Genomic DNA, 26,832 nt, shown 5'->3' on the forward strand with positions numbered 1-26,832 from the left:
CAGGACGATGTTTGCAAACAGCCCAGTGGATGACCTATGTATATATATATACAGTGTCCATACACACACACTGCTGGAAAAACCAGCCCACACACATACACACAAACACAAACACACATGCACACGCATACACACACGCAGACACACATGAACATATACACACCAGGAAACTCAGATTAAACATTCAACTGCATAGTAATTAACCAAAAACAGGGAAATGTCAGCACAATGCTCGAAAATGAGCTCAGCGTGTCCTGCTGATCACGTTGCATTAACCGGAGAAAAAAAAAGTCTTTTTTTAATGGCATAACAACAGTCCTTCTGAAATACACTCCTGTGGGAAATTCTAAGTACCTGTGTGTGAGGGACAAAGGGAGTTCAAGTTTTGCAAGAGGTCAGAAAAGCTTAGCAAAGGAGCCCACACAGAAATCGTTGCACAAACACAGTCTGGATGAATCAACGTTAAGGCCGAGTTTGAAACTTGAACTTGTTCTTTACACCACACCTTTCTCAGCACGGAGGCTGCCAGAATCTGTAAAACCTGGTTAATATCGGCAGGTTTTGGGGTTGTAAACTTGTCATCTGTACCTGTTTCAAACACCACAAACTTCTGAGTAAACATAGTGCACATTTCTAAAGAAAGGATGAGCATCACCAAGCACACACCTAATGAATAAAATATTAAACCCTGCATTATCAACCAAGAAGTATTCTAACATGTGGGAAATGAGGACAGTTCAATGCCTAGGTGCAAAAACCAGGATGTGGTCAGTTATTTTTCAGTTAGAGGACTAAAGGAAAGTGTCACACTATACTTAAAGATGCATTCTGCAGCTATTGAGATTTCTTGTCATATAACAATTAAATTCAGAATTCCAAAATGAGTCACAAAGCTTCAATCCATGTGGAAATAAAAGGATTAAGTGGCTGGCAACATTAAACCTCCTTCCCCCATCATAAGATACTACGTGGCCCAGCTAAAATCTGTAGTGAGTGTAGAACTAAGGAGTTTTTTCTCTGCGTGTAACTAACCGTAAATATAAATACATGTAAGTCATGTTTTAGTTTGTTAAACGCAGCTATAAAGACTAAAACCCTGTGGAAAGATCACTGTGTATCAAAACGTCTCAGATGTTGGCACGAAAAAAGAAACCATGGTGCTAACAAGACATTTCTGACGCATTCAGTTTCACAGACTGATACAGACACACTCACCAAAATTCTTTAGGACTTTCTTTGACTAATGATTGGTTGGTTACTGTGACGCTCCACAAGTGGCAAAAGTGGCCTCAGCTAACACCCATACAACCTTGCTTTGGGCACATTGGCAAAAACACCATTGTGATGACTTAACCTTAATCGGGGACACTTTGTCCCATTAAAAAAACCACAGTGTAAGCATTAGCATTAGCAAGCTGTCTATTTACACATCTAGAAGACATAGTAACTTGGTCATTGTAGTGAAATTATATATATATATATATATATATATATATATATAGAGAGAGAGAGAGAGAGAGAGAGAGAGAGAGAAAATGAGAGAGGGGGGGGTGCAGCATAAAGTACAGAATGTAAATTAACAGTATTTAACAGTATTTAATTACAGCTATTGCTGCTGGTAAATGGTATAAATGGCAGCAGTGGGACTGAGCCATGTAGTAAACATGAGCTTAAAGAGTTTAAAGAGTTGTTACTGTGTGTTTTCCCCTGCAGGCAGCTGGAAGGCAAAAAAGTAAGAAGTTCGTTTGCTTGAGGCTGCTGGGTCTGAGTCAGTTAGTTGCCTGACTGGAAAAGTGAAAAATTGGGTAAAGTTTCACCTCTGAAAACCTTCGAGATTAGATCGTTAAGTTCACTGCTAGTGATACTTGAGTTCTCTGTGAAATCAGGTTTCCCTGCATGTGCTACTTTTTGATCTTTTTGTGATTATTTAATTTTTTCACTATCACCTTCTATAGTGAAGTAAAGTATAGTTGCTTTTTAAATTAAAATTCAAATTGAATTTTTGAGGTGTTTTTTTTTTTTCAGTTGTTTGCTGTGGTATTTGTTTTGTTTGTTTAACAACACTGGCCAAAAGAAACAAGACACAGTGAAGCGTTAATGTCCCACTGCTGTTTGTCTCTCATTTTACACAAGATACAAATCATTTTAGATTTTATATTATGAAACTTTGATATATTGTAAATAATTGTAAATATATCTTGTAGATAATCTGATCCAAAGATCTGTTTGGACTCATTCTGCTCTTCATTTCTTCACGCTACACACTTCTACAAATACATTAATCTAATCATTTAATCTCTGACTCTCCTCTCTCTTAGGTTTTTCTCCTAAAAGAAGTTGCCAGGTTGTGGTGGAAGGACACCTTCCTGACCATCAGGGAAACTAAACAGAATCTTTAGTTTAATTTCAGCTGTCAAGTCAACTGAACAGTCTGACAAACCTCGCCAACCTGCTGTTCGCTGAGCTAAAGCAAATGGAATCACTCTTTCATAGGAGAGAAATGATGGGTGTCATCATGAACACTTGTATACTACTCTGTGTATGGAACCACTTCTCTAATGGACTCAATCATGAGCCATTATCAGGCCATACTCATTCTCGGCTTCTGTGAGACACCACTGTCCACATATTGATCCACAGCACACAGGAATCCATTTCTCTAGCCTACAGCCAAGCGGCGTGTTGACACAGATTACTTTTTATCTCTCTTCTGTGTTTTATGTTTAATCAATAATGGCGAAGGTAGTCAATGATAACATCTACGAGTGTAAAATGGTTGAGCTCTTAATTTGAGTTTTTAGCTTTAAAAGGAGAGTGTGGCTAATGATTGCATGACCCTCAGTGATTCAAGTCATTTCTTTCAACATTCCCTGGTTTAACTTTTTCCAATGTTTTACACTAATTTCTATGATACTAAACTAAATGTCTGCAGGTTTTTAATTTTTGTTGGACAATACTAGTTGTGCTGTAACCTACTTGACTGATGCCAGTTCTGTTAATCTGAATCCCTTGATGAGCCTTGTACTGTGACACAGTAAAGGCAATTATCTTCCCTCATCACTAATCCTAAATCCTATCTCTTCCTTGTTTTATACTTGTTGCCTTACTGTTCACATCCATCTGTCTCAGGTTAGAAATCCCCATCCAACTGCTCTGCATCAGACTTTGCAGATAAGCAAAACCAATCAATAATGGGAAGAAAATAGATAAGGTCTTTAATTGGATTTAACTCATTATAAACCAGCAACATTCAAACAGACAGTATGTCTGACAGTGTCTGCTACTGGTGGCTATTTACTTTTTTAATCTGAAAACAAATTGTGAGGTAAAATACTGTACATCACATGCAGACAGAAACAGTATTGTTTATAAATGTATTGTATTGTTTTTAAAAAAACTTATTATCTTACAAATGTGGACATTAAGTATGGATGTTAGGGTATGTGTTGTCCCCTCACATCTGTGTGTGTGTGTGTGCGTGTGTGTGTGCTTGAAAGGATTACTGAACGAGCATGCCAAGCACAGACCCAGGGGTCCAAGAGCACGACTGTAACAAGAGTGTTAATATTTCTTGTCCAAAGCTCAAAAAATGACCACACACTAATGAAAAATAACCACAACGAATGATCCACAAAAAGACGTGACGACCAAAAGGAGACAGCTTAAAGTCAAACAGACACAAAAAGACCAGCAAGAGATAAAATTACCAAATATAATAGACTAATAAGATATAAGAGACTGCCTGAGAAAGTTTGGGGGAACGGTGTGTACTCGTCTCATAATGTGTCCAGGTGAGTTTTTGTATGAGTTGCATAGAAATATGGCTCTGTAATAATCCATTGCGTCCAGCAGAGGGCAGCCTTTCTCCCATTATGGAAGCAGCAGCCTGTTGTACAGTGAAACATGTTGATATACTGTAGTCGTATTTAAAATGTGTTTGATTAAAAATTATATTTATATGTGTACACTTGTTATTTAGTATACACACTAACCCATAAAGATTCACTTATCTATGGTATAATAAACGTCGATTTTTTTTCTACCCCAAAATAAAATATCCTAGCTGTTTTCCTTTAGTTTGCATGGATCAACTGACAGACAAATCCTAATTTCCCTGTAATTCAACAGTAATTTTGCTTTTTTTTCTTATTTTGCTTAGTACTTGGCCGTATTTCTATTTTCCTCATATAACTGAATTGTGGCAGTGCTCCTCACCATAAATAATCCACTTTCTCAACTCCAGCTTTGGGCCTCCAAAACAATATTTCTTTGCGTCATGGCGACGCTGGTCGTGACGAGCTGCTCCACTACACTCCTCCTATCTCACCTTTTCCTCTCCACTCTTCTTCAACTCTCCCATCAGGACCACAGGGATGTGATACACTGATACACACAAAGCTGGGGAGCAACTCTATGTTTGGCAGTGGACCTGGAAAACCAACAGTAACTCCAGACCAAGGGGGGGGGGTCATTTAGTTGAGTGGGTGGGTGTTTTTTTGTTTTCTCTTTTAGAAGCATTAAACACAACTCAGCAGCACTGTCCTGTGGTGTGTTTCCCATATGTCTCGAAAGCAGGTCGACCATGACTACAGCCTCCGTAGTATGAGCAACCTGATGGGCGAGCGCTGGAAGAAAGTCAACGATGGAGGAGAGCGGAGTCTCATCAAGGCTCCGTCCAGCGCCAGCATCAGCAGCCAGGGCGCATCCGCCGGAGCTTCCACCGCCGGTGCCCCAGCAGCATCAGCAGCATCCTCCTCCTCCACCGGGGACCTGGAGAGGGCAGCCCGCAAGCAGTTCCAGCAGGATGTCACGCCCGGCTTCGTCTACGTCCTGGCAGCCTTCTCCGCCCTGGGGGGGTTCCTGTTCGGCTATGACACCGGGGTGATCTCGGGGGCGATGCTCCTGCTGAAGAAGGAGCTGGACCTGAGCGCCCTGTGGCAGGAGCTGCTCATATCAAGTACTGTGGCAGCGGCCGCGCTCTCTGCCTTGCTGGGCGGCTTCCTCAACGGGCTCTTCGGGCGCAGAGTGTGTATACTGCTGGCCAGCTTCTTCTTCAGCGTCGGGGGGATCGTACTGAGCACCGCCCCTGGAAAGGAGGTGCTTTTGACGGGGAGACTCATCGTCGGAGTCGGTCTGGGTAAGATGTGTTCAACATGCTCTTCCCTCGGTCTGTGCTGTAACTTAAGTTTAGTTTGAGAATCCTACAGACCACAGTCACATGTTGTTTTTGTGCAAGTAAGTAAAGAAAAAATAAATCCCGGGGTTAACGGACAGGTTCGTGAGCACTGTAATCATTCCTCATCATACTGGCCACAAAATAAGAGATATCAGCTTAAAATTCCAAAACCCACAGTCAGAAAGCTATTTGAAAGCTTACATGAGATTTAAACACTCAGGGTAAATTAAGTGGATATGTTTCAAGTTAAAGAAACTCTTTCATTTTGTTTCCCCCTTTGAGTTAAAGGAAAGTATGAAAAAAGAGGGAATATTAAACTACAAACATTACAGCTTTGGATGATTCTGTAATAATTTATTTTCAGACAAACATTTTTTTTCTTCTTTGTTTGTTTTTGTACAGATTGGCTGATTTTGGTGCCCATATCTTATACACAAAGGATCTTTTGGAGGCCTTTGATAAGAGAATAATTGATCCCAGCAACCTGTTTGTGTTCATGGCAGCACGTTACGGCTGTTTGAAGACAGACGTGGGATAAAATCAGAACCCATCTATTAGGCACTAAAATTAGATTTAAATGGCTTTTTTAAAAGACTTAATTACAATAAGATTGTCAATGGGCTAAAACAAAGCTGCTATTCGTTGGAATGAACCAACAACTCTTGAAACACTAGTGATAATGTGATACTTTAATTAATTAATTAATTAATTATTAATTTAATCCTCGCCTTTCTCTCCATTAGAAAGTTAAAAGGTCAGAATCGTCTTAAGTGCCCTGTTAAGGTCACAGGTCTTAAAAACCTTTCTCTCCACTGTGGTTTGGTTTGATGCTCTCTCTCTCTCTCTCTCTCTCTCTCTGTCTCTCTGTCTTTGTCTCTCTCTCTCTCTCTCTCTCTCTGTCTCTCTGTCTCTGTCTCTGTCTCTCTCTCTCTCTCTCTGTGCACTCCCTACCTCAGGCCGGATACAGTATTTGCAATTACTCCGTTTCTAATTACACAGCATGGCCCTCTGCTTCCTCAAGCAGCATGCCGCTGTCTGCTGGGCAACTTGCTGGCTTTATTATTATCATCATTAGGAGTATTAGATTTGGTTGGCTGCCATTATCTCATTTTGAATGATAAATAAGAGGCACACTTCATCCCAGCATGCCTAAAATAAAGACATATAGCTGGCAGGAGACTTTAAGTGTCAGTAAGGTTGCCTTAATTAGACAATGATGTTTGAGTTTATCTGACTACCTGCTTCCTCCCCTCCACACACACACCTCCACACATCCTCTTTCTACTACTGTACCTCCATACTCTCAGCTTTCTCCTCCGTCTGACTGTGCTCTCTGCCTGCTCTCACATGCAGTGTGCCTTTTGATCAGAATTCAATGTACCCCAAATTATTTATAGTGGCTGCTGTTAGTCATGAGTCACATCCTCTGTGGAAAGGGCTGTTAAAACTGGCATTGATGGTACTCGTCCGCTGCCTCCTCCTTTGAGAGAAGCAAGCACTCTGTTCCGTGGTTCGTGGAGGAACAGCGGTCCATTTGCTCTCCTTAGTAAACCACTGGGATATGAGAGGAAACTTAATTCTTTAATAAACAAGTTTGGCCAAAGTGATGAGCTCTGTGTTCGATTCCCCTATACAGACTTAATATCAATGTTGTTCAGATTCGCCATCAGACCCATTATAGTCCCATTTCTGCTGTGATAAACAGCTATAATTCGTGTTCTTGGTGTGTGATGTATAACGCTACCATTTAAGCCATACTCTCTTTAGCACATATTTGTTTACTTGGAATTAGGAAAGTGCAGAAGATGAATGGTCCTTGGTGTATTTTAGTGCTGGAGAAAAGAAGCGTCCTGTTTACATTTAATTGGCTTTTAATTATTTTGTGGTGCTTGGTGGACGCTGTGTGGATTTTTCATTTAGCTCTAAAAGCACCTAAAGTAAGTAGATGTGGATGTGTCAGTAAAGTTAGTTTTGTTTTTTTTAGGACCTTTTCCCAATGGGAATAAGTTGATTGACAGGAAGTGCTGATATGAAAAGAATAACAACTGAAACTAATTAAATTAGGCTCCTTCTACATTATTAAAAAACATGGCTAAAATAACTTCTGTGCAGACAGTGACCACATTACACACCAAGAGAGATGTCACATGCCATTACTGTTTCTGTCTGCATGTGATGTCAACCACTTAACTATTGCAGACGTAACATCACGGTGCTGCCATCACAGTATCTGGAGACTTCAGCCTTATGACACATCAGACTGATGACTGCCCCACCTGAAAGAACAGGGAAACAGACCTCCAATAAGCAAACGATACAGAGCAGCTCTTCTTCCCCCATTAAGTAAATAATACCATAACATTGTGTATCTCCAGGCCAAGAACAACACGCTTCTTTAGGAAGTGGTCTCCAGCAGCCGAGGGGGCTCTTTGGGACTGCTTCTAGAGCACACAGTGGAGTATAACTGACAAACGGGGTTGGACATAGAAAACAACCCTGCGTATAGGGACGGACAGAGATGGATGTGTGGTTGTTTTTTTACAGGATAGACATCTTAGGGCTGTCACTTGTTCATGCTGTGCTGGAGGCAGATGGGGGCAAACTAATGAGCACGTCCAGGGTTGTTACTGGTTTCACAGCTTTGAGAGAAGGTGCAGACTGCAAGTGGACTACTGTATGTCTGATGGAGAAATAGAGAATAATAATGAATGTACATGATTCTTTGATAACAGAAGAACCAACACTTCTCTCCTTCCACAATTACTGAGAGAACCCTGCCTTGAATGAGTGGGGAGGGCGTCTGGTGACTGTACATTATGGGAAATGTTGGAGCTACTTATTATGTTCTTACAGCAATGAAAAAAATTATAGCACACAAACCACATAAACATTAGACAGCGGCATTTTTCTTTAGCTAATTCTAATGTTGTCTTTATTTAAAATTAATTAATTTGCTGCTGTTCTGTTTTCAGTCACTGTAAATTGAATGTTCTGTGTTGGTTAAAAAAAAGCTTGGGCTTTTCCATCACCTTCAACAAATCAGGTCAACAGTGAAAACATTTGTTAGTTGTAGACAAATGTGTTGATTAAAGTACATAAGTACCAAATGCTCCAAATGTTAACGCTCCACCCGTTGGAGAATTCCCAGTGCTCCTTTGATTATCGGCTATATTTGACTGGTGGATTTGTCTGTTGAACAGATCATTATCCTTTAGCAGCCAGTTTAATTCAAAATACCAATTCATATAAAAGAAGAAAAAAAAAACATAATAGGTGAAACACATGAAGACTGAAACTGCTGCTGTTATAAACACACACAGGCTCTGATGGCTAATGCAGGGAGGAAACTAATCAGCTGGGTCATTTCAGCTATAAGTGGCTTTTTCATTATAAGTCTGCTGTCACCGTCTTTTACCATAGAGCGATCTTCATTACACAGGAATGCATGAGACAACCTCTGACAGATAATAAAACACAGTCTTGTCTTTGGAGACGCTAATAAAGCAACATTTTTCATAGCATGCTATTAACCCAGCCTGTCACCAGAGCATTCATTAACATGACTGCCGGTTCTCAGGAAAGCAGACCGCTTAGCATTTCTGAACTGAACTCCCCAAAAAGGTCATTGGAGGTGTTTGTCAAACCAGCAAAGGACGCCACCGTGCCCCAACTCCTTGTATTTCCACCCATAAGCCTCCGCTATGTCTGTTCCTGGCTGGTTGTTGTTGAGCTGACCTTTGTTTGAGCACCGGGGCTGTTGTGTGATGCGAGTTGTTTCTAGTCTGAGCAGACAGTCAGAATTGAACCAGACTGTCATGACTGACAGGGATTTATTACATGACTATGAAATTGAGATAGAAAGAAGAGGTTTTATTTTCACACAACCTTTGTTGTTGAGGGTTTCAATCTTAAAACAATTTGAAATGTGTCGCATTAAAGGACTTATTTTACTCTAAGCATTGTAATACACTCCAACAAGCCTCATGTTCACCATAATTAACAATGTCCTACACTGGGGGCACCCCATGTTTAGAATTTGAAGCAGCAGCAGTACAATATGGTGAGTTTGCATCCACATTACTGTAACTTTGATTGGTAACTCTGAATTTTTACAGACAATGATGTAATGAATTATAAAAATGATTTACTATTTATTGGCGTTTTGTTTTGTTTTCTTTAGCAGGTTTTAGGAATTTTTTAGGGATATTTGTGTTTGCGTCACTGCGCAAAAAGAAAAGCTCCACTGACGACAGTTTTATTTTATCATCTGTCACGTGACCCTCACCATACATGTGGGATTAGTCGAACTCCTAATAAAGCACTGGATTCTCTTTGTCCTGTCCATGTTGTGTGATTGAAATTGTACAACATCCATTAAGAACTTAAAATGAAATGTGATGCCTGCAGCTGCAGTAAGTTATAATCCATTACCTCGCACATAGAGCACACACACGGTTGCCCTCACAGCGTTTGCACAATCACAATTTCTGGCTACATTATCTAGCTGTCGCAAAAGTTGAGGTGTTTTCATTAAGTAGATGACGGGTCTGCATAGAAATTATCATGTAATTACAATGTGATAACATTTAATTTGAACCCAGAGGCGTAACAAAGAACTGGTGGGTTTAGATAATTGAGTCACAATTCTGGTCCTAACTAGGAGCAAGCTAAAAGTAGCCCTAATGAGGAGTTTGTTTATTTGCATATTATGGTCATAACGTGGAAATCACATCTCTAAAATGTCAAGTGCAATAATATGCAAAATCTGAGGTGAACTCATTAAAGGCCACAGCTTCTACTGCTATTACCATTACATTTAAAGCATTAACACACTACACAATATGCATTTTGAAAGCCAATCCTGCATTAATCTCCTTTGCATCGTTTGTAACAATTGGCTGCTTAGTACCAGAGAACATTCTGCCTGTCCCCTTACTACAGTCATAGTCAATGGGGGTCTAGTGAAGTGTCTGTCTTGTACTATGATCAAGTGAGTCAGCCCAGAGCTTTGTAGTGCGTGACTAGAGGCTGCTTTCACAAGACCAGACAGATCCTTTGTTTAAAATGTGCTGAGCTGCTTTGAGACTGAGCATGACCAGACGATGCCTGTGCCTGTGTGTGTGTGTGCGTGTGTGTGTTTGTGTGAGAGAGAGTGAGAGAGAGAGAAGAATGTAGGACTAGGAGCTGTCCCTGGTGCTGAAAGGAGAGCTCATTAGCGAGAAGAGAAACACAGTGTGACTGTACTTGTAAGAAAATCAGATCCGAGCGAGTGAAGAAATGTAGCCACTGGTTGAGGTAAGTTTCCTTGCTTTCAGTGAAATTTCGGTTCCACTGAGGGAACATCAAAAGAATACAAATACCTTGTTCCACCGAAAAGCCAAGTTTATCAAACGGCCTAGGCTAATTGCTTGAAAAAGTCTGGATTGTCATATTCAAGGAAGAGAACGAGGATCTGTTGATCACATCAAAAATTCTTTTAGAATCTTTTACAGACAGTGTTGCCAGGCCAGCAAGTGTGTTCATATCTTTCAGTTTGTCACAGTTCCCTCGCTGCCCTGTACTGTTGTTCCCTCAGTTTTCCTACTTGTCACCTGACTCCCCACCCCCACCTGCACACTTGTCTCTCATCTGTCTGTCACTCACTGACCCAATCCTGACTCCCACAGCCACTACACCTGTTGCCATTTCCCTCTTCAAATCTCTAGTACATTTATTTATTTTAAGTCTTCTACTCTCTGCCATTTACCAGATATTCTGCTCAGTGTGGACTTTATCTTGACCCCATGTTAACTGGTTTTCCCGCCTGTTTGTGAATCTACACTTGGGTCCACATCCTCCTTCAAGCCTTTTGTTAGTTTAAGCTGCTGGTGTAACGTGTTGTGGGGCCAGAGGAAACAAACTCATGAGTATAAGGTGAAACTCTAACATCATCAATAAATTCTGCCAGTGCAACATTAATGACGATGCTCCCAGCTAAATTCACTCTACATTTTCATTTTACTTAAAACCTGTTCAGTATCTGACATTTTTATTGGCCTGTAATAGGATTATCTTTAATGAACTCTAACATATTTTTCCCATCACCACATGCAGCAAGATGTGAAATGATAATGATGTATTTCTCAGTAGACACATCAACATCAGCTGCAGCATCTCACTCACTGGCATATGGGCTGTCTCTGGCAGCAGGCGTGGCTTGGACAGAGACAAGCTGGTGATACATATGGGTTATGGACAGATAGAACAGGAGACAGAAGAGGGAGGAGCAACAAGTTAGTTTTGGGTGAGAAGTTTAACAGCATCATAGCAGTCATAGGTCTTGGTTCATGTCTATATGTGTGTTCATCATCCTCATAATGTCACGCAAGAATTTTGTACCCACAGTGCTAATAAACCCTGTCACAATTCAGCTGTCAGAGAGAAAGGAGTGAAAACACATTTCATGACTTTTGATTTTTGCTGCCTCCACTGATTAGGCTAACTGCTGTGTAGATTACCAGAAATCCGTGTGCTGCATTTAATTATAGAAAATTCCAATTTGCTTACTGCATATTATTTAAATATTATATACATTACAAATAAAATAATATAACAATTAAAATTAACCCTTGGACAGGCCTTTTTGTTACTAAAATCCACCTCGCATAGAAATTCAGTAGAACTTGATTTTTTTTTAAAAAAGACCACTTCGAAAATAAAGTATAATATAATTAATGTTAGATTATACAGGATAATCAAAATCAAGTTTCATAAATTTAAGCCAGAGCATTAGTTTTGGCTAGTTTTGTCTTAAAATAATCTCGAACAAATTCTATACCACTGCTTTGGCACGTTTTCAGGTATCTGGCACCAAAACGTCTCATCCCATAGACGCTGGATGAGATTGATATTGAAGGCCAAGGCAACAACTTACAACAATGTTTAAGTACAGTATTATAGGTGGTGCCACCAAAAACCAGGACCACCTCACAAGACCTGCTGTTTGAAGATACTATGACCTAGTTGTCTAGCCATCACAACTAGGACTGGAGAAGTCGTTCAGACACACGTCTGTTCTATGTGCTTTCAGTACAGTTTCCTCATGCAGACATTTATGACTCTACAGCAGCCCTGCTCAATGCAGCTGCTGGGGGAAAAAGACTACTAAAAAAGACTTTAATGATGGAGTCCTTTGCTAAAAAGCAATCTTAGAGTGTGCTGCTAATGTTTCAATACCAGGTTTTGACCAACGCAGCTAAATGCTGAACCAAGTGTGCAGGCATCTTAAGATGCAGCTCATCTGCAAAGGTCGGACTGTAATTTAAAACGTATGAGCGGTATCGGAGATACTACATGCCATAAGGTATCTACCCTGCAAACGAGACAAAATAAACTGCATTTGCTAAGAACATTTGTTACTTTTAAAATGCTTGCTCCACTGTAACCCCTGCCATACAGGTTATGGTTTGCTTATGATTGTCTGATAGCAGTATCCCTGCAAGGCTTATGAATGGATGTCCATCCAATTGGCCTGAGCAGACAGGCTTCATGCCAAAGAGCCTTTGATTAGATTTCAGCAGTGATCTGCATCTCCGATTTCCGCCATCAGATGATAATTCTGTTATAGCCGTGACTAAGACAAAGATCGACTCCAAAACCTTATGGTATGTTTACACAGTCACAAAATCAATTTGGATGAAAACGTAAGACGGGAATGATTTTGCTAGAGATTTTCTGTCTAAGAGTGATTTTCTTTGGATCCTTCAACAGTGAACACAGAGACTTGACTACAAAGCTTTGAGCTTTGAGCCATGACTTTTCCCGAAGTACACTGTGAGAGAAGTGTTTTCTAGTTAATGTTTGATTATATGTACTCCGCCAATATAACAGTGTTGACGAGGTCCCTTTTAAAACTGCTCAGTTTGCAAAAAACACAAACAAATCCTCTTTTCTCTCATTATCAATTCGTCTTCCCAGTGCTGCCACAGTGTGGTGCCCACTCTGCCACACCACGGCTGGATTCCCAGCAAGTTGTTCCCATGGCAACAGGTAGCCACGTAGTCATGGCGGCCGTTGAGGGCAGGGTGATGGCAGCAGGAAGAGGATGGGAGGTGAGGGGGGTGGGAGTGGCAGACTATTATTAGAGCTTATCAGGAGCCAGCTGCAGAAAGCTGAGGTCACATGTCACCTCGTCCGAAACATTCAGGGTAAACACACACTGTTCAGTGTGTATGTGAGTACCTAAATGACCACGTGACTGTACATGTTTGTTTTGAGAGTGTATACTATGTGTGTTTGTGTGCGTGAGACAGAAGCAGCTCAGAGCCTATTACTGAGATGGACTGTAGTATTTGTTTGTGTCTCCTGGGCTTATTTCACATCCACATTGCAGCTGCTCTTGATGTTGAAATCAAAATCTTTTTAAAATATTTGTTTATAAAATGCGCACACACACACAAAATTTACTGGTTAGTTATCAAATGTGTCTGTGACAAATACAACTGTTGTCACAGTGATAACTGAGAGGATGTGTATGATTATTTTGTAGAAATTGCAACTAATAAGAATTCCCCAAACCTAACGAAGCAGAAATTGATTAAATCTGACTAGTAAACAAAGAGAGGCTCGCTTAAAATGATGGCTTGTGTAGCTCTTCGTAGTATGAGTCAGTCAAGTGAAGTTGATAACACGTAGTAAAAAAATATTTGAAAAAGTTACGTACTGTATGTTTGTGTCATACTACAGTGATGTAGAATCACCTTGTGAAGTTAAGGTGAACATAAACTAATATCATTATATTAATACCGTACTACATTATAATGCTTTTATCAAGCTGACAGAGCTCTCAGAGTTCCCATAATTGCATTTATTAATGTTCCATATAAAATACCTCTAAGATCAAATATTACTTGAGTCTATATACAATACACATCAATGTAAAGGTAGTAAATGAAATTTAGAAAAATGTATTAGTTATTGTTGAGACGTTTATTGTTGGGGTGGACAGTGGTCTGCATAAGCTATTTGACTAGTCTGCAGATATCACCATGTTTTTTTTAACGTTGTGGCTGATCGATGTATTTGAGTTTGGGTTTTCAGCCGAGATCAGGGAGCTGAAACTGGATGCTGATAACACCACGGCATCCTTTGATGTCAGGTCCCTCTTCATCAGCATCCCCATCACTGATGCCCTGACTGCCCTTTACAGAGGATGAGAAGATGACAGCAACTTGCACACCAGAAACAACCTCAACCGGACGGAAACACCACTGTGCCGTGGTTCCCCAGTGATCACTACTGGTCCCAACATGTACATGGAGCAAGTGGAGAAGGAAGCACTCAACATGTACAGATCACATAAAAACAATGCACATTAGCATAATGTTTACTAGGAAAGACACTAAGGACAACAAACTGGCCTTCCTGAACAGTGCCAGGACCTGTGGAAACCTAGAAATAGAAATCTACAGGAAAACCACATACACTGACCAGAACCCACAGTTTGACTCCTGCCACCCACTTCAAAACTAGGAATCATTAAGACCCTGCACCATAGGGTGCAACACATCCCCACCTCAAAGGAAGACAAACACAAGGAAGACAGACATCTGAGGACAGCTCTCAATGCCTACGGTTATTAAAAAAGGGCGATGTCATCCAGATCCAGGAGAAAGATGACGGACTGAGCAGAGACTCAGATTTAGATTAAAAAACCATCGTGATTTCTTACGTGGCTGGAACGGCAAAGAAGTTTCTGGAAAACACCACATACGTGTTTGCATCAAACCCACTAATACAGTAAGACAGAGACTTGTCAAACCCAATGGACAAAACACCAAAACATAAGAACAATTTATAATTTATAACAATAAGAAGAAAGAAGTCCATGACTCATCTTCCAGATAACCAAACATGAATGATGAGAACCTTTACTGACATCTGGAATTAGGGTTCTGTTGTTCAGTATTCATTTTATTTTCTACCTGTCTTTTGCTCTCCCGAATTCCTCAGTCACTAAGTTCCTACCATATTTTCACCACATAGCTGCCTTTGCCATACTTTGCCTGCCTGCTGTTTGGTGTGGGGAATGTTGCATCCAGTGGGTTTATTTATTCAGCTACAAACAGTGTATAGCTAAAAGATGCGTATAGATTTGAGTGGGGGGAGGGTATCACTACAACAGTTCATTTTCTCATTATACAAACTCGTGGGATGCATCAAAATATAGATTTGAGCATCTTTAAAGGTAAATTGATTAATCTTTAGTTACGCTTTGATGGGTTGATGTGTGCAAACTTCATTTGATTAGTATTTTCTTTTCTTGAGAAATGCACCTCCTGCTAACCTTGCTAATGGCTGCCTCTCCCTCCCCACTCCTGTGCAGGTATTGCTTCTATGACAGTGCCCGTGTACATTGCTGAGGCCTCCCCCCCCCACCTTAGGGGTCAGCTGGTAACCGTTAACAGCCTCTTCATCACTGGAGGACAGTTCACTGCCAGCCTCATTGACGGCGCCTTCAGCTACCTGCAGCATGATGGCTGGAGGTCAGATACACATTTCATAAACACCAAAAAGTGACAAAGTGAAGACAGTAGCAGTTACTTTTTGTAAATCCTGCAAGGATCTAAAGTCTTATCATATGGTATGATATTAGAAAGGGTTCCTTGTGTTACTTCTATAAAATACCTAAAGAAGTCATTCTAAATGTCACCACATGCATGGGTCAGCCCCTAACATTTGCTGAGTGTGTGTTTGAAAGATACAGAATGCATCTTTGTTCTCTTTTATCTGCTCTTTCCTGCTTCAGTTTGCATCCGTTCCTGCCACCACTATGAAGCCTGTAGATAAGAATTGTCCTTTTTGCAAAGATTTGGAGATAGCAACATCATTTAAATGGGTGATTCCTACATGATTATGGCTTTTTGGAGACCCTCAGCACAAGTAAAAAAAGTTAAAGTTCAACTCAGTAGACACATAGTTTGTTTTTTCATTCATTGACTTTGCTTATTCTCAAGAGAAGACAAATTATAACAGTTACAGTTTCCCCCCCCCCCCCCAAAAAAAAACTCTGGGCACCTGGTTATGTATTAGTTCCTGTGATCATAATAAGATTACTCACTCCATTTATCAAAACCCTTCCTCGCCAGGTACATGTTGGGTCTGTCGGTGCTTCCCGCCATCCTTCAGTTCATGGGATTCCTGTTCCTGCCGGAGAGCCCTCGCTGGCTAATCCAGCGCGGGCTGACCCAAAAGGCCCGCCGCGTGCTGAGTCAGATCCGGGGCAACCAGAACATCGATGAAGAGTACGACAGCATCAAGAACAGCATTGAGGAGGAGGAGAAGGACAGTGGAGGAGGTGAGCACATGGGAAGGGAAGCAGGGGGGGAGTGGTTCAGGGTGGACTGGCTGAAAGGCAAGAAAGGCAAAAAAGCTTTTTGCATTGACCTTTTCATTTTAATTTATTTATGTACCTGTGTAACATGTTAGAGCAGGACCTACAGCTTCACAGCAGGTGGTTGTTAACTGGTTATTTAAAGGGCACCATGCTTCAAGCAGTCGGGCTCATTTGTTATCACCTGTAGTGACAATATGTGTAGTTTAATTCATCAGCAGACAATTCTTGAGATGCTTGTTTACAATTACAACAGTGCAACCAAACAAAAAATGGCTACTTTTTGTTTCAGTGTTCACGGCATATTTAAATCTAATCAATATTAAAAACAGCTGAAAATGACAAAGTCCAATGCTTATTCGTGTCACAACTAGCAAACTACATCGTGTTTTATAAATAAATAGTTCCACTTATACTGTACACGTGACATCAATTTCAGTCCATCGAGGGAATAGCAGAAACAATGAAAACATTTATTTATGGAAGTAATTACTGAATGCATATAGCTATTGTTGAAATCTGGAGATTAAACATAAAACGCCAATTTGATCATATACCTTTCACCTAGCACTGTCCCTACCTGAGGATACTTCTGAAGATACACAAAAAGCAAATGCGTTCTTTATAACTGCACTTTTATTTAAGCATATAGCAGCAACACACAACAAAGATCAACTCAAAGCACTTTAGTCATTAAGGACAGGACCTTACAGATATGTTTAAAAAACTCAACAAATGGCCTTTAAGGGAGCAGTAAAGGTGACAGTGGAAAAGAAAACCTTCCGTCAATGGAATAAAAGTTCAGACAAGGTCACAGTGGGCAGGAATATGCCTCATCGGGTTGGAGTTGCTAGAGAGTTGTGAGAAAAAGGCAAGTAGGCTTACGCTCTGGTAGTGAAGGAGTCCATTGGGACAATTTGGTACTGTGGAGTCTGCTCAGTGAGGGCAGAATTGTGACTGACTTAGCTCAATTTTTACAGTTTCATTACAAACACTTAGGGCGATCTTGAAAGTTTTCAAACCAATTTACAAAAGCACAGTAAAAAAGAAATAGATGCTCACAGTTTTTTGCTTCCGTAGCTTTCTCTGCAAAGCTGATTTGGGCCTATGTGAGCAGAGTCTGCAGAGTAGTGGAGAAAAAAGAAAGGAGGGTCAGTTGGCAGAGGAGTGATGAAAAGCAAAAGAAAGGGACTATGAACAGAAGAAGAAAGGAGGACAATGGATTCATCTTGCAACTAATAAACCCTCAACAACAGAGAAAAGCCTTCTCGGGAAGGAGTGGCATCCAGAGATCCCCTGGGTCTATGTGGCCTGCAGTGAAAAGCAGCCTCAGTCGCACTCACAAATAATCACAAGCTGATGGATAAAACCACACACACTCACACAAAGCAGTGGATAGTCCCTCTCATCTGACTCAGTGTTTCATTTTCATTTCAGTTTCTCTCCATCCCATCACTCTAACGGTCACTATCACTTACTGTGTATGAGCAGAGACACAGCAGGTGGGCTCCTCTCACTGCCTGCTTGTTATTTTGTAGCCAGCTACCACCTGGATATAGTCTGATACCTAACTGATAGAGCCAGACTGAAGAATGATCTTGTTTCAAATGTGAACTTCCCTTTAACTCTAGTTAAGTGTGGCAGACAAACCAGAGCCATTGTTCAGTGTCCATCCCATTTATTTTGTAAACAGTGCAATCTTTCATTTGATTGTGGTTAGGATGGTAATAATGGAACTGCATCACACCAATGGCAATTTGACAACCTGTTTACAGGCAGATTATACACACACACGTGGGTTTTATTGGAACAACAAAAATGCCAATTTGTAATCATGTGTAAAATACGGGTGTGGTTACTCTTTAAATGTACAGTGGAATTTGTAAAACTCAGAGTGTGAGATTAGCATAAGGAAGTTTTAAAAACTTTACCTTTGTGAGGGATCAGATAGAAAGGGCAGAAACTACATGACAGATTATTTGACCTTTTTAATTTACTTCTTCGATGCACAAAAACATTTTTTTTGTGGGATCTTAATCACCCTCTTGACAAAATCCAAAGTGAAGCCCAACATGTGTGCTACATTATTTCATGAAAACTGAAAATAATTGCAGAGTGCTCAAAACTTTGATTGCTGAGTCTCCTGATAAGCTCAATCATCTTTGGTCACGCACACACACACACACGCACACACGCACACACACACACACACACACACACACACACACACACACACACACACACACACACACACACACACACACACACAAACACACACACACACACACACACCTGAGGGACCTGTAGGAGCAGGACCTCTTGTCAACAGGGTTTTTTCAGGTCAAACCAGCTGAGCGTCAGTATCCAGGTGTTTTTAAACCACTGTCTACAAAAAAGGAAATGCATTGACAGGAATGGCATAGTACAAATAGTACAAAATGTCTTTTCAATCAAATGTGTGAACATTTAGTCCTGACAAGTCATTTACTAAGTAAACTGAGGCCGTTACCTTGGTGACACAGAGGGTTTTTTTCTGTGAACACAGGGCTGGGTAGATCTCATGCTACCATAAAATGCGTACAGAGTAAATATGCCCATTGATAACACCGTCTTTTGGATTAATTTTTGCCCAGTCGATTTACATGAAGATTCGGAGGACATTTCTGGCTTGTCAGATATTTAGCCATCTCACAGTTTGAGCATTTGCACAGTTCAGTTTTCTCATATGGTAGCTGTTAAAATAACCCTTTTGAACTGGACATAACTTGTTCACAAATTGATGCTAGACTGCAGCCTTGACTCGGACCGATCTGTGAAATAAAACAACTTCACAGTTAAACAGACAGACCACACTCGATACTTTCACAAGTTGCAGCAAGGAATGTTAAAACAAATACAGTGAGGTAACAAACTAAGTCATTGATCTTCCCATCTTAAGATTGATTTAAGCCGTTTTTCCCAAAAGAAGAAACAATACAGATTTAAATATCAATGCAAAAAAATAGTCCATGTGATTCAGCCTCCACTGGGACTTTTGTTTTAGTTTGGGATGGGAACTATGTTTGGTTTGCTGCAGATTGAAGCTGTGTCAGGCAAATAGATAGTCTGACACCAAATAAAAACGTCAACAAGCCCAGTCTCACTTTAAATTCTCTAGACAATTCAATGCCCTATGCACTAATGGGTAATTATAGGATATTACACAGGCTTTGTACTGGGGGACTCGCAGGGTAAAGTCAGATATTTGTGTTCTCACATGCTGCTTCTCCATATAATGTCTGGAGAAGTCTGGGGTGCAGCAGTGTGGGTCTGACAAACGGCTTGACAAACATTAAAGGTTTTAAAGCATTGTGAAGCCCAAGGTTTTAAAGAAAAGAAGGCCTCCATCACTTTGTCTTTGTTGCCCTTTAGAATACTTATTAAGTCTGCTGTGACTCTGCAGCTGAGGATTCTTTAAGGAGAAACCTGGTTCAGTTCTGAGACCCCATAATTAATCTTTTAATGAATCATTCTTCTCTTTTAGTGCTCTACAAAGAACAACAGCTAAAATGTTGCCTAACAATGGAGCTAAAAAGACTGTAGTTACTTGTACTGCATGATGCACAATTATAAATCAGCTCAACTGTGTGTTGATTTGATCTAGATGTTTACATGTAGCCTTGTAGCATGTATGTGTGTGTGTGTATGTGGGCGTGTGTGTAGTCACAAAGAAAAGCAAACGCACACTATGGCCCTTCGCTGACATGTCGGTTACCATGGAAACAACACTTCTCACTTTCCTCTCACCTCAGCTGTAACATTGATTATAGTGTGTGTATAACCCTCTCATCCTCAATCTCTTATGCACACACACTTAACACATCATGAATTTCCAAAGGTATCATCACATGTCATCACCTCCAATCAAAGTTTAGTCACTATCCTTATTTAAAGTACATTTTACATGTAGTACTATTTTTGGCCATTCATGTGCTTGAACTTGCATGGTAGAAAGAAAAAAAAAAGTGCTCTGAATTAGAATGAAATATAAAAATGATTAAATTACTAAATACAATACATAATGTTGCTGATTAATGTTTAAAACTTTTTGTCTGGATATAATCATAATATTATCATAAAATGTTTACTACAAACATACTGTAAACATACCCCAGACCACATTAGGTAATGATTTGCTAATCATCCACATTGTCCTCGCCTTTCCATGGAGGGTCTCACTGCTTTTTTCACATTTATTATGTGCAAATTATACTGTTTTTAAAGACACATTTCCCCGTCACTAACATATTTGTTTTGCCCCAGAACATGTAAGAATTTCTATTCTCGTGGAATTTGCAGGAGTGTTTCTCCCCAGAATTACCAGTCATTCCTGTCCAGTGATTAAGTGTGTTGTCCACAGTTTACTCAGTCATCACAGTGTGGGCTATAGAAGACTAAAAATGTGTCATAGTTGGTGCAAACAGTCTTTGTGTGAACTGTCTTGAAAATCTTAATATAAAGAGGAGTATCTGAGGTTCATAACTAAAATAAATAAAAATAAATACATGAATACAATTGCTGTTTAACGCCTTGAGAACGACATTTTACAAGATGACAAAGGAAAAAATTTATGGATTTCATCATCTATGGTTCATATTATTAAAAGACAGAATCTGGAGAAATCTCTGTACATAAGGAACAAGGTCGTGATCTTCACGCCCTCAAGCAGCACTGCATTAACAACAGACACAATATGTAGTGAAAATTACTGCATGGACTTTGCAACACCAGTTAAAACCAAAACAGAGAACACAGTTTGTTGCGGAATCCATAAATACAAATTAAAATACTATAATGTAAAAAAACAAGTACACATAAACAAAATCCAGAAACACTGCTGTCTTCTCTGAGCTCAATTAAAAAGGACTCAGGTGAAGCATAAAACTGTCCTGGGGTCTGATGAGTCAATATTTTAAATTCATTTTCCTGGATCATGGACATTGAATCTTCCATGCTAAAGACGAGAAGCACCGCATTAAGTGCTATCAACCAGAGTGTAGGACTTGAGTCTGCTACTTAGAGTTGAGTCGCACTTTAGTTGTACAAACAGAGACTTGAGACTTCATTTGAAATGTTTCCTTAAAAGACTTGAGACGTGTTTACAGTATCAGAATAAAATGCAGTTGAATAGAGAATCTCATCTGTGGACTGGAATCATGTTTCAACAGGCAGTTAAGTAAATGGCAGAGAAGCAAGGCTGATCTCAGTAGTCATCATCCCCACAAAGAGCATAAGATTACTCTGGATATCCCCAGAATGAAGCAGGGGTTGACCTTGAGGATAGATATCCAGTTTGTGAAGGCAAAGCGGATGTCAAAGGAAGAACAAATGAAATATGTTCCCGTCTTTAGGAGCACCATCTTTAAACATGGATTATGTAACTTGCACATCTGTGATTCCACTACTGAACCACACATTTGGAGCAACATGCTGCCATTAAGAGAAGATCCTTTCCATAGAAAACCTTGCCTATTTCAGCAACACAAGGGCAAACCACATTCTGCAGGTTTTACAACAGCAACATAAGAGTCCAGATACTAAACTGGCCCGCCCATAGTCCAGACCTGTCATCCACTGTAAACCTTTGGAGCATTGAGTAAATATGACAGATGAGACTTTGAACTATTGCTTAGATGAAATATTGTATCAGACAAGAACACAATCAAGATCAAAGCTGATTATTTTCCGTAGTGGGTATGGTATCTATAGCAAGTTATTGGGTGTTGGGGGTGAAGGGGAAGTGTGGCGGAAAATAGGTGTTGTGGCAGCAATATTGCAGACCAGTTCTTTCAGCTATTAAATTGTTATTGTTCATGAGAAACTACAAAGGGCTCTGTATTGAAAGCATTGATTTCTTCAGAAGGCTTGTTCATAGCAATTGTTCTTCCAGGCATCAGAGTCAGATGAAACGGTAAGAAAAAAAAAAGGGCATGTGCAGACGCTGAGTGATGGAGGCATTGGTCAGACATTACACGCAGCGGTCGTTCATGACATTTCTGTAACTAAGAGATATGTTTGATGTTTATAGTCAGGAGAGAAAGACTGGTGAGTATTAGATTTGGCCTGTAATAATATAACTTTACCAAGTAACAAGTAGTGTAAAGAGTTAGAAAAAATGTTTCATTAATAATATTACAGTTAGTTCCTCCAAAAACAACTTGGTACAGTGTTACTTTTGTCACTGTGGCAAAGATTGATTTGAAATCTGACATTTAATATTCATAGAATATTGAGAACAACATTTTAGCAGCATCATAAGCGTTAAGCTGCCTACATTCAACAGCTGGAAATATTCCCATTACTTTGATTCTGTTGGGACAAAATGTCAGTGGTGGTTCTTAGGGTGGACTCAAGTGCAACGAGGAGAGAGGGAGGTGATGGGAGAAAACGGCTTTGACGATTATAGTCAAAAACCAAGAACGGACACCTAACACAAATTTGCTCCCAAAGGAAGACGAGGATCTGACACAATTTCATAAACACACAAAATTCATCTGGTTAAACAACATCCAAGACACAAATGCACTAGGCCAAGAATGATGGGGAGCTGTTGCTCACTGAACCAGAGAGACAGGCAGAGTCAGGCCAACAATAACCATCATCTAGAAACTAAACTTAAACAGGGGTGATGGGGACTAAGAGTCTAAATGAGGGGAGTGAACATAGAACTAGTGAGATTAAGGTTGACAAACTAAGGAGTGAATGAACTCATGAGGGTTTGAACAAAAACACCTGGACACTACTAGAAAAGGAACAGACTAAACATTAATGTAACACTGGTAACAAGGTGAAAACAAACCAGAAAACATGCTCACAAAAATTGGCTAAGACAACAAATAAAAATCCAACCAAACCTCAGAACAAGACACAGATTACAGAAACCCACATGAACAGGAGCCAGCAATAAAAACCATGAGATGGGTGGACTTGGAAACAGGGAGTTGCACAGATAAGAGAAACAATGACCTGACAGAAAACCAAGGGGAGACCTGGGTTTTTAAAAGGCAGAGGAACAGGTGAAAACAATTGTGACTGTTGACGACTGGTAAGCTGGAGAAATTAACTGGGGACAGGAAGTGGAGAAAAAGAGGGACAAAATAAAAGTCCAGGGCAGGAAGTGACTGTGAGGGCCAGATCATGATACAAAAGCTATTATAAGAATGTGATAAGAACATTATCGTACAATGTGTAGGCACCTGGGAAACGGTGGAAAATGATGTGGAGAGGATGAAAAAATTTGTGACTCTTATCTCTGTGACGTGACCTCAAACCTCGTTAAACACTAAGGCAGCACAGCAATGTAAAGCTCATGGAGACACAGCTCAGCAAAGACAGTTAATTTACTGTCTTTAATGGCTAAACAACTACACTGGATTCTCGACAGCAGCTACAACAAGCAACAAAGAACTAATGAAGCGTGAAGCTGCATGTGCGATGGTTGAAATGTGAGTTTTCACTAATGATGATCTGTTTGTCTTTTAGCCCTTAACCCTTTAAAAAAAGTAACATAACAAGTTACTTTTGACAAGTAATATTCATTTTAAACCAAGTAACAAGTAATGAGTACTGTATAACATTTTTTGAGTGACAACATTGGTGATTGTGTAGACTTATATGTAGCTGTAATGTGTTACATGAAATTATGAATGAGCGATTGTTGCGCTGAATTTCTGTCATGATTCTCAGAGGTGCATCACAGTAGGTCAGACGTTTATGGTTTATGGGTATGACTGTATTTGTATTAGCAAATCTTCACTCATTTATAGTGATATAAAGTGATATATATTGGTATTGCTAATTTCCCCAGGTGTTTATCTCTTTCCATCTCCATGAAATCTCAGTTACTTGAACAACTTTTTAGCCAAACAAAGATATGCAGGTAACCCACTCTGACCCCTGTAGCAGGCACAGGTAAACACACTGTATAGATTAAAAGATGGCACCCGAATCACCCGAAGCCTCTATTAGGACTATCCACTTCTCTGCTGTGCAGCCCAGTGGTTCTATGTGTATTTTTGAATATATGTTTGGTGTAAAAAGTACTGCATACCCTCCATATTGTAAGCCTTGGGAAAAGGTGGTTATGTAAGGACAGATTTAAAGTTTTTTTTTGTGGGGGGGGTTGTTCTTTGGTTCCTGAATTTAGACTGAGGTTTGATTTGAGGGGGCGAGATGAAAGGAAATTGTTGTCAGCCACTTTTGAAATGAATATAGCACAGTGTGATAACTGCATTACATGAGATGTTGTGGAAGGCAAACAGACACAGCCTGTTATCAGGATGAATGCTTGTAATGTTTAAAGATGAATATGACTTCATTTGGAAGTTCCCAAATTTTAAAGGACAGACTTTCTACATTATCGCAGCATCTGTTTGGGTATTAAATTGGAGCTATACAGAGCTAATTTTATATTTATTTATTCATATCACAATTGTTTATCTCTGTGTTTACTTGAGGTCCAAAACAATCTCAACTTTAACCATCTTTTCTGTTTGACTTGTGAATGTTTTAACCATCTGTTTCCACATAATTGATTGGCTCGCTGTATCGGCTATCAACAAAAGCATTGTCAATTTATGTTCCTGCCGCATGTATGTAAAATATTCATTTTATACTATTATAATTGCCACTTTTTATATGACCACCTATGAAAAAAATAACATGCTAAACACACACACACACACACACACACGTAATTGATGTCGGAGGGAGTTTTAGCATCTCTCTCCGTTGTGGCCCTAATTCTCCCACTGATCATTAATAATTCATCATATTTTATAAAACATTTTATGTTCCTCTGGGCCTGTTTAAACCTACGAGAAAATCATAATGACGCCAGGGCTTCATACTGAGGAAAAACTTTTTAGACAACCTCTTCTGTATAGTTTAAAGAATGACAGATACAATACAACACATTTATGCACTGGTAAAATAAGTTATTAAACATAACTTCTTCAGATAAAAGATAACTTAGAGATTCTTCTGGCATCAAATTCGTGGCATTCATCTGAAAGCCAAGTATCACTGTTTGCTGATGTAAACTGGGCTCATAGCTTTGCTCTCTCATTAGACTTAATTTAAATGAAACATGCCAGAGGCATTGTTTTCTCTCCTAATCTACTTTTCAATAAATATGCTTTCTGCTCTAGTACTTTCCCACTTCTTTCCTTTCCCACTTCCTGTTCCAAACCTAAATGGGCTTGGTGTCAGATGTGTTCCCACGGGTAAAATCAGCAAATATTTTGATATAAGATAAGAAGAAACAGCACGTTTCTACCCTTGTTGCCATCGGTTTGAACAACACCGAGGTGATGGCAGGGGTTGCAATGTGAAGTGCGTGGACATGAAACCAAAGTCCCAACTGGGAAATTATCACAGAGGCTGCATTAGCAGAAGATGCAAAGCAAGTCGAGCTGCTCCTGATGAAAGCAGAGAAGAGATTAGGCAACTATCTGCCCTTATAAGTTCAGTAATTAGTTTCTATCTACTTTGCTCTTGTAGATCTACAAACAAAAGTGGGAATAAATTCAACTCTAGATCCAAGTATCCAATATTTTATTTAAAAAAAAATCCCTCCTCCTCATTTGCAGAATTCTAACAATCTTCACAGTAGTATTAGCAGGCACTTATAGGTGCTAAGAGTGTTCATTACTTTTTGTTAAATAATCAATACACACTTAGCAGCTAGGGGTTGGTGTTTTCTCAGCAGAAAGAATAGATCATCTAAAAAGTTCAGAGAAAAGTTAGAGAAATCCTGCAGCAACGATATCGACCAACGATATGGTAGAGCATGAATGTTATTGGTAATTGCTGTGTTTTATTGAGGATAAGGATTGTACACATTGTATACAATGAATGTACAATGAATTTGTCCAAACATAAACATATACAGTTTATTGCCCTGCGACAAGTAGAAGATGGTTTAAACAAATAGTTTGACATTACAAATTGAAGCCAAATGATGGCTGCTGCAAATGTATTTAGGACCTTCATGGAATTATTCATGAACACTGAAATCTAAATCAGCAACCTAAGGAGAAAGTTCTGGGTTCTGTAACTCATCCATCTACTTTCTAGCTGTACATAAGTTGGTTTTCATAGGCTTCTGCCAGGTGGCCTGGGGGCCCCAGCATCCTTCAAACGAAGTCCATGTAGGATCATCTTACAACATTTAAACCCCTTCAGTCCAGCAGGCCCCCCATGTGATGCTTTAGATTTCAATTGCAGCTTCACTTTCACATTTTGG

At 39.8% G+C, this 26,832-nt stretch overlaps 1 protein-coding gene across 1 annotated transcript in view; it reads left to right on the forward strand.

Moving 5' to 3' along the window:
* The first annotated feature begins 4,343 nt into the window (after positions 1–4,343).
* The window catches only part of LOC137106510 (proton myo-inositol cotransporter-like), a 51,949-nt gene continuing 29,460 nt past the window's right edge, over positions 4,344–26,832 (forward strand). The window contains exons 1-3 of the mRNA XM_067489890.1: positions 4,344–5,137; positions 15,540–15,699; positions 16,303–16,511. Of these exons, the coding sequence (XP_067345991.1) occupies positions 4,561–5,137; positions 15,540–15,699; positions 16,303–16,511 (946 nt within the window). The 5' untranslated portion in view covers positions 4,344–4,560. The remainder of the gene's footprint in view (positions 5,138–15,539; positions 15,700–16,302; positions 16,512–26,832) is intronic.

This window comes from Channa argus, chromosome 21, assembly GCF_033026475.1.
Source record: "Channa argus isolate prfri chromosome 21, Channa argus male v1.0, whole genome shotgun sequence".
NCBI classification, from domain to species: Eukaryota; Metazoa; Chordata; class Actinopteri; order Anabantiformes; family Channidae; genus Channa; species Channa argus.